Below are 9728 nucleotides of genomic sequence, written 5' to 3'. Positions count from 1 at the left end.
GAAGCTCCATCAATGACACTGACAATTGGGGTTTAAGCACAGCGATCAGTGTGTCACTCACTGTGCAGCTCCTCCATACCTAAAAAGTCTTGTATTCTATTCAAAGAACACAAGGCATTCTTTGATTGAACAATTGTCACATTGTGACGTTCATACGCCCGTTGTCCAATCACAGGATACAGTCCGTGTACCCATCGCATTCAGAGCCGCTGCTCCAAAAATGGAGGGTGGGTGCAGCAGGTGTCAGCGAGTGGCTTCCAACAAAATATCAGTAAAGGATGGACACCGGCACTCCAAAGCAAGTCATCACTTGTTTGCCTGATGAAGGGGATCCTGGGAGACCCCGAAACGTTGTACTTAGTGTTTGACTATGCAACACGTATGTGAATAAATAGACGTACGAGATTTGCTTTGGAGTGCCAGTGCCCATCTTTTTCCCTTAATATTACAACCGTCTCTTTCACATCACATGGCTTTGTGTGAACATTTTGGAGGCACCCCTGAGGAAGCCAGAAGGCACACTGGCGGGAAAGGCCGAGTTAGATTATGTCGTCTTTTTACACTGTGCATATTCGCACCAAATTTGCAGCTGTACGTATATTTTTGCAATTTGTCATGCTCAGCACGTATACTCCACTGATTACTATATGAGATTCCTATTAAAAGGGACACTAAATTCAGGAGATAAAACTTAAAAATGAGGGATGCACCGATACCGAGAATACCAGAATTGATGCAGCTGCCTGAAGTCCCATGCTTCCTGGGGACCTTAAGGCAGTTGGCTTTGCCAGGGCTGCACATCTCCTCCTCCTACACACTGGCACAGTCCTGGAGGGCCGCGCACCTGACCGTACAGCCCTGGAGAGCCACGCATCCGCCCGTACAGCCACGCATCCGTCCGTACAGCCGTGGAGAGCCACGGATCCGCCCGTCCAGCCCTGGAGAGCCACGCATCCGCCCGTACAGCCCTGGAGAGCCATGCATCCGCCCCTACAGCCCTGGAGAGCCACGCATCCGCCCCTACAGCCCTGGAGAGCCACGCATCCACCCATACAGCCCTGGAGAGCCCCGGTAAGTGCACACATGCAGCCCTGGGGAGACCTTGTTAGGGGTATTGAGTAGGAGTACCGATATTGTTTTTTCAATACTCGCCGATATCGAATACCGATACCTGGAGTCCCATTAAGGAAGGCTTTCTGATTAGATGTTGCAGTATCGGGAAGTATCTTGAGCATTTGGGCAATACGAGTACTCGCCCAAATACTAGGTATCGGCACCTTACAAAAGATAACTATGGCCTAACCTTTTTTTGCCATAGTTCCCTTCAGGGTCACAGGAGGACTTATACTAATGTCCTCCGGTGACCCAAAACTCAGCATATAGCAGGCCCAGAGCCCTGCCACAGCCAGGACGGATCCTGGCAATACTGTTGAGATCCACCCCACTGGCTCATTGACAGCTGCCTCACTAGAGGCAGAGCCAGCTGTGACCGCCCCCTACCCCATGCGTTCCTCCAGTCAGTGCCGAAACAAAATGAGAGGGGAATGCCTGCGGGGAGCAGTGACTGACAGCTTCAGTGTCACAGGTTGGCTTGAATTATGGGGATGAGTGTTTTTCACTCCCCCCATAAGCCTCCTTTAACTCTTAACAAAAATTTATTTTGTGTATCACTTAGTTGTAGATCCTCAAATCATGTCTGAATTTGTTTCCGACACGGACACTGTCCTCCTTGGCTACTTTTACACATAAGGTACAGTATTGTTTATAGTTAGGGTACTTGAATATATTTTAAGTATTTAACTTCTGCGTTAAATGTGTCACTTTAATGTTTAGCCAAAGATGTATACATAAACTAAATCTTGGTAATAGGTGAACAACAAATATAGAAGTGCACTGCTGTTGTAGGGTCACACTGCTGAGATACATAAAAGGAATTAAAAAGATGAAAAAGCGCACAACTAATTATTGGTCAATAGGTTGAGGGAATGTGAAATGATATGGTCATTATAAATACGCTCCTCCGATAAGCTCCTTATAACAGGGAGAGGAGCCCTGTGGATCGATAACAGCAAAAAAATAAAATAAAGGATTATAGGAGCGCTACTACCCTGGGAATGCTGGTGTCTAATTAAATATAAGGAAGGCAATAGACTCACAGTTGGAAGGTCCCCTGGCGTCTGGGTGACAGTTCCCTGGCTCGAAGGATAATCTCCAGTACTGGATGGTGGCGGGTCTGGAAGGAGTGTGAAGCAGAGGTGCAGCACACGTACTCGGCTGGCCAGGCCGAGCCGCGGCAGCTTGGAGAGAGAGAAGAGGAGCCGCGAATAGCTCTGAGACGCCGGGCGTCCACAGATTCTGTCGGGCTCTTGTCTCAGGGGTGTCAGAAGTCTCGCAATAAAATCCGAAGTGGTGGAGAGCTGTACATGAGATGAAAGCTCTTAGTGGGAAAACGGCTACACGTTTCGAGGGATGCCCTCTTCTTCAAGGCTTGCTGCATCCCCCTCTCTCTCTCTCTCCAAGCTGCCACGGCTCCGCCTGGCCAGCCGAGTACGTGTGCTGCTCCTCAGCTCCACACTCCTTCCAGACCCGCCACCATCCACTACTGGAGATTATCCTTCGAGCCAGGGAACGGTCACCCTGTAAAACAGTAGGAAGGACTGCAACCTGATTTGAGGACCAATCTCAACACCCACCCATCAGCAAGGAGGAGGAGCTTCTGGGGCAAAGCCCTAAGTGAAAGCTTGTCTGAGTACCCTGCCTATCCTGGAACCTTAAGAACCTATCTGACCCCCCCAGATCCATTTGTGTACCTGGAGCAACAATCATAAGATTATCAGGATGGCAAAGAACATTTGCTGAAGTAAAACCACAGCAAGAAAGATTGCCAGAAAGGCCTATCCATGAAGTCTGCAAAAGAAACAAGAAGGAACGACCTAGACCCAGGAGTGTAGATCTCATGGAGTCGTTCGAACATTACATACTTTAAAGGGTTCCTGCATCAAGAAAATACCTTGTTCAGCATGTAGACGACTCAGAGTATCATGAGACCTCCCTGAACAAGGCCAACACCCTGGAGAAAACTCGAGGTGCATGGGTAAGCCTGAACCAAGCGGTTCAAATACTCCTTGGACACAGTGTCCGCATTCCAGCTCTTAAACCAGCGTGCTCTGCTTATCTGCATGGACAACAGATCCATACAGGACAAGCTGGTATGCTTATATCAGACTGTCACAGTCGAAGTGTAAAGTTGCTTACATCAGCTCCACGTGCTTAATCTGGAAAGGATCCATGGCCGTAGTGGAGCGGTCAATTTAAAGAGATTTAGCTGGTCTAAGAAAAGACCCTCAGCTGATCCCAAAAAGATTTAGGCAATGTGGAACTCCATACCTAAAAAGTCAGAGCAGACATTCACCTTGCCAAAGTCTGAGCTATCAAAGAAAAAGAACTTGAGAATGACTTGGGTCTGAAAAAAAAAAATCCATTGAGTCTAACAGTGGCTACAGAGTCCACCTTGATGGAACCCAAGATTTGACCACACAAAGGCAGCATTACCAAAAGAATAAGGTATATGGGCAGTTCCCATACATGGGTGGGCAGGGGAAGGAAGGTGGATTTTCTGTAAAACAGTAGAAAGGACTGCAAATCTGATAGAGTTGAGGACATATCTGTCACTGAGACAAATTGGACCAGTATCCATCTATAGTTGAGAAGTGTGTTGGGTAAGATCCACCTGGAGCGGTTAGTTTGATGTTCATGTAGATTTTATAGTTGTTCTGTGATAATAATGATCTAAATATAGTGTATATAGGAGATAAACTAAATGGTCATTGAGCTGCCATTAGTATATACACTGAGTGGCCAGATTATTATGACCACCCCATCAGTACTTCGTTGGGCCACCTTTTGCCTTCAATACTGCGGCGATTCTTCTTGGCATCGACTCCCCGAGATGTTGAAAGGTAATGCAAGGAATCTGACACCATGCCTGATTAATAGCACTGTCCAGTTCTGTGAGATTTGACGGTTGTGGAACCAGCTGCCTGATGGCTCTTTCAACTTCGTCCCACAAATGCTCAATTGGATTGAGATCTGGTGATTGTGGGGGCCACCTAAGCAAGGTAAATTCTCCCTCATGTTCTTGAAACCACTCCTGCACAATACGAGCACCTTGGCATGGCGCATTGTCTTGTTGGAAGAAGCCATCTCCATTGGGATACGCCATCAACATGATAGGATGAACTTGATCAGCAACGATACTTTGGTATGTTGTGCTATTCAGACGTTGTTCCACACGAATTAAAGGGCCCAAATCATGCCAGGAAAACATGCCCCAAACCATAACACTGCCCCCACCAGCTTGAAGGGTTGTACTCATGCATGTGGGTGCATGCTTTCATGCTGTTCCCGCCAAATTCTCACTCTGCCATCTGCATGATGCAACTGGAAACGTGATTCATCGAACGCCTGACTTTCCAATGCTCGACTGTCCAATCCTTGTGTTCCTGTGCGAATTGGAGACGTTTTATCTTGTTAACTGCAGATAGCGAAGGTGTTCGAACAGGTCTTTGGTTTCCATATCCCATACGATGCAGTGTACGGCGAACAGTGCGTTCAGAGATCATTTGAGAGGATCCCCGATTAAGATCTGCAGTAATTTGATGCACTGTTGCCCTTCTGTTGTCTTGTACCAGTCTTGCCACTCTCCGTTCTGCCCTAACATTGAATAGTCGCTGACGGCCACAATTCACACGTTCAGACCCAGATTTTCGGCTGACAGTCCAGTCTTTAAACACTTTAACAACAGCTGCCCTTGAACATTAAAAAAATTCTGCTGTTTTGCTGATACTCGCTCCATGGCTCCAAACGCCAACAATCATCCCACGTTCAAAGGCTGTTAAATCGCGTTGTTTACCCATATCTTCAGAAAAAATCACATCTACTGTCGTGGTAAACAACCTGCTTCCCTATTTATGATGGTCTGGCCCTCTAGCAACTTCAGCGTGAAATTATAGCTAATTTGCCTACAAACGTCAGGTGGTCATAATAATCTGGCCACTACACACATACATATACACATACACATATACTGACACTGGAGAGGGGACCAGAGGGAGATCGTGAACCGACCTCCCTCTAATCCCCTGTCAGAGATGCACTTCCTTAGCCCCCTCTGTGATAGCAATAAAGTTAAGTGGAAAAAAAATTACAGTTTCCCAAATTATTTTTTTAAGTTACACATAAAAAAGAACAAAATTTTTTTAAAAGTCCCCACCCCTACATACACGGATGTAAACATGCGTCAGGTGCACATACCTGCAAAAACGCTGATTGCGCCCATTATGTCGCACATGTTACATATTGCCATGAACGTCGCAATGAGAGCAATCATTTTAGGGCCATCAATCACTGATAACACGAAACTGATGAGCTGTAAAAGCCTTTAAAGCATCGCCTACGGTCAATTTTGGGTATGCTAGTTTTTTCCAATTTTGCGGGTGCGCGCAATTTTTAAGCTTGACATGTTTGGTGTCTATTTACCCGACGTGACCCAGTCTTTTATATTTTACCAAAAAAGTAGGTAATATTAATTGTTTTATAACAATATAAAAAAACCTTTTTTTCCCCAAAATTTTCAGTGATTTTTCCTGAATATAGTAAAAAAAAAAAACCCCAGTGGTGATTAAATACCACCAAAAAAAGCTCTATCTGTCCCCCAAAAAATGGTATAAAATTCACTTCAGTACAGCGTTGCATGACGGAATAAATGTCAGTCAAAGTACCGCAGCGCTGAACACTGAAAAATGGCCTGGCCAGGAAGGGGGTCTAAACACCTGGTCAGCAAGTGGTTAAAGAAAATATATTTAGAAAATCACTATATATTCACTTTAACTAAAAGTTTGAATAATACCATCAAGGCAAACATGTCATTTTCCATTGTTCAAGAAGAGTAGCAGGACTACTGTAAAAACTATCAAAACACTGAATTTGACCATATCTTAAAATATTCAAACAATTACACTATTGGAACAGTCTACATGTGCTCTATAAATTTGGTTTCACTGTAAAGAGTTTCTCATAAAGTTCATTATTTACACACACATTTACTTAGATCCTTTAACGTATACAAGTACATATTCTTATGCTTAAAACCCCATTAGGCTAGATAAGACTAGAATTAAAAAATCAGACTGGAAAAGAGACATTAAGACTTACTTTTTTAGAGTTGCTGAATTCACAGATTACTTCTTTTTCCTCATTTCTCATTACAGGAACTTTGGGAATGGTTCCCACAAAAATATGGCTCCTAATTACTGGTAGAAGATCAAAACACAAGTCTTCAATTTTTTTTAAAGCCTTCGTTATAATGTCTTCATCAACACTGCTGTCTTTTACAACATCTGGGAGCAGCTCACAATAACTAATATTGTTGCAAGCCGCTTTGTGTTGCACTTCTGTATCATTTTTTGTAGGTGCTATGGAACAGTTTTTCATAGTTTCTATAACTGGAGACTCTGTGTCTAGGCGAAGCCTTTTTGCACTTCTAGGCATAAGGAAGGCATCAGAAGTTCTTTTACACAGGGAGGCAATGCTGCTAGCTTGCTGTTGACTCTCATAACTGCTTAATTTGTCTTTACTATTGTCAGCTTTTGAATTGCCCCCGGTTTTTATAAATGCTGTAGAAGTGGATGTAATAGGTTTAAACCCAGTTATTTGGCTGACGGATACGTTTTTGCCACCTGTAGGTAAACCTCGATTTAGCTGAACATGACCTTTTAAGATGTTTAATGTTCGTGCTCGTGCAGATAATTCTGGGTACATTGTGTCCAATATTTTTACAGAATTTTCTTGAGCACAGGTTGAAGAGCTACTAGATGCAGAAAGAGGTAATCTTCCTGGCACAGGGAGAGCATGTTTTGGTGTGGCAGCGCAGAACTGCAAAGGAGAAGACAAAATTCTACTGTTTGCTTTCTCGGCAGGTGATGGAGTTGCAAATACTGGAGATTTTTGTCTGCGCCTATCAGCCAAAGGTGACACCAATCGTGGAAATGGAGTGCCCGGCAAAGGCGAAATCAAGTCATCAGGAGGCGATGGTAGAGACGAACAACTCGAAGATGACAAAATGGGTGAAAGAGGGTGTACACTTTTTGGAGGAGTTGCCAACAGAGGACCTAGCAAAGGAGGCAATGGAGGACCCATTTCTGACCTTACTTTAGTGATAGTTTCTGGTGAATGATCCGAGTTGGTTGATGTATCAGCATTTCCAAGCACATTTTCTCCCACCAGTATATTATGTAAACTTTGTTCACCTTGAGAAAGCTTTTGTTGATGGTTTTCTTTACTTACTGCTTGACAAATTAAATCTGTATATTTTACCTTTTGGGATCCTTTGAGTTTTGGCTTTTTCTCAGTTCTCTGAAACAAGTTCTCTGAACCACTATGTAGCATTTTTACATTTGCTTTCAGTTTATGTTTTCCAGAAATAACTCTAGGGTCAACTGAATCATCAGGTCTTTCAAAATTCCATATTAAGTTTTTACCTGGAAGTGTTTTTCTGGCTTCATTCTCTATAGTATTACAACAGTTCTGACCAGTATTTTTATAGGAATAGTTAATACTTTCAGATACCTGTTTTTCACATTCCTCCAAAGCAGGCGTTTCCTTTATTTCACCAAAATGATGATCTACAGTATTGTTAGCATCTTTTTTGCCATTCTCCGAGTTTGCAATTATGTCAACTCTAACTAAAGAATTGTGCTCCATCAAGATGCCATTTTCAGTTTTTTCAGAAGCACCACATGCCGATACATGACTTGCACATACCATGTCAGCCAAATTAGTAACTACAGGCTGAGATGGTGTGCCATTTAATACAAAATGTACACTGCCGACCTTCTCAATACTTTCTGAAGCACTTTTACAATATCCCTTGAGATTCACAGCATTCCTGGAGACAGCTTTTGTGTAGCTGACTTTACGTATTAAAAAATCATCTTCTTCACTACTATCGTCAGTAATTTTATTTAATACCTTATTCGAATCCGACGGTACATTAGGATGTTTTTGGTCTTCTAGAGGAATTATTTTAGGCGTATTAAACTTCATGGGAAGGGTGTCGTTTGATTGCAAAGTATCAAGGTTAGATTTTTCCAAAGCAGAGTCCAATTCAGCATGAAACTCCTTTTCAGGAGTCACACCTTTACAAAGATCTTTATCATGTTGATCTGTGCTCTCAGGTACAAGATCAACTGACACATTAATACATTGTTGATTGCTCTGCAGAGGAATACCATTTGCACTCAAAATATGTTTTCCTTCTAGCTTATTTAGGAACCCATCTGCATTAGTAATATCAGAATTTGAAATGTGAAATGTGTTGTTTTTATGCAGTAAAACAGTGGAGAGCGATTGAACGCGTCTTGCAGAACATAACTGATCATCAACTGATTCACTTTGAGAACAGATATCTTGTTGGTTTTCTATAACTGGTTGTACATCTGTCACAACTTCTTTTTGCGCTTTTGAAGAAACCAGTGTATACAAATTTGATTTGGAGGAACATGGCTGATCAGTTTCTGATGAACCTATTTTACACTTCTCAGTTACACTTATTTTACTGCCCAATTCATTTGTATCATGGTTGGATTCCTTTGTATTCTCCATTTTGATTGTGTAAGTTTGGAAATCAGAATGCATCTCTTCTCTACTTTCGTCTTCTAATATCTCCATTGAAAGGCATATGCTATCCTTGCCAACAACAGATTGAGACAAATTGTTTTCTTTATCTGCTGTACTAGAATCCAGTTGCAATGATGTTTTTGTACTCACTTTAGCCCTCTGAAATGTATTATCAGTTAAAGCTGGCACAATAGTGAAGGAATCTTGCATGCCATAACCTAGTTCATTAGACTTTGTTTTGTAACAATGCCCATCCTCTGCATTACTTCTCACAGACAACTTTTTCTCAAGTGACATTCTTTCATTTTGCACAGATAGCTCCTGAATGTATTTGGGATCAAGTTGATCCATTTTGCCAGTATAATTGTTTATCATCTTGGTATATTCAGACTGTACAATGGGTGAACTGCTTAAAGGCCCTATTTTTTCTTCAGGATCATTTAGAGAAAGCTGCACTGTTTCAGCAGCAAAATGCATTTCCACATTCCCCAAAGTGCTATTGTAGGACTTTCCAGTTTCAACATCTTGAAAACTTTTTGACTGTTTGGAGTCATAGTTAAACTTATGGTTAAATTCAATTAAACACATTTCTGGTTGGGTAGAGAACAGTAAATTATCTTGGCCTCCGTCTATATTAGTAAGATTAGAATAATGCATCTTTTTCTCCACACTTAAATTGTGAACATGATATTCCCCAGCACCGGTTATATTGTCGTGAACATGAGTTTCTCCAGTACTGGTTACAGTGTTGTGAACATTATTTTCTCCAGAACTAATTATATTGTCATGATCACGATTTCTTGCAGCACTGGTTATATTGTTGTTAACATGATTTTCTCCAGAACTGGTTATAATGTCGTGAACGTGTTTTTCTCCAGCACTGGTTATATTGTCTTGAACATGATTTTCTTCAGCACTGGTTATAATGTTGTGAATGTGTTTCTCTCTAGCACTGGTTATATTCTTGTGAATATGACTTTCTCCAGCGCTGGTTATATTGGCGTGTACTTGAGTTTGTCCAGCACTGTTTATAGTGTTGTGAACATTATTTT

General features: G+C 42.2%; 1 protein-coding gene across 1 annotated transcript in view; it reads right to left on the bottom strand.

Moving 5' to 3' along the window:
- The window catches only part of ICE1 (interactor of little elongation complex ELL subunit 1), a 42726-nt gene extending 35124 nt beyond the window's left edge, over positions 1 to 7602 (bottom strand). The window contains exon 1 of the mRNA XM_018572431.1: positions 6214 to 7602. Coding sequence (XP_018427933.1) covers positions 6214 to 7446 — 1233 coding nt within the window. The 5' untranslated portion in view covers positions 7447 to 7602. The remainder of the gene's footprint in view (positions 1 to 6213) is intronic.
- Positions 7603 to 9728: the final 2126 nt, after the last annotated feature.

Source organism: Nanorana parkeri, unplaced genomic scaffold (assembly GCF_000935625.1).
Source record: "Nanorana parkeri isolate BGI_ZX_2015 unplaced genomic scaffold, ASM93562v1 scaffold2030, whole genome shotgun sequence".
Classification (NCBI taxonomy): Eukaryota; Metazoa; Chordata; class Amphibia; order Anura; family Dicroglossidae; genus Nanorana; species Nanorana parkeri.
This window is presented reverse-complemented; position numbering and strand designations above follow the sequence as displayed.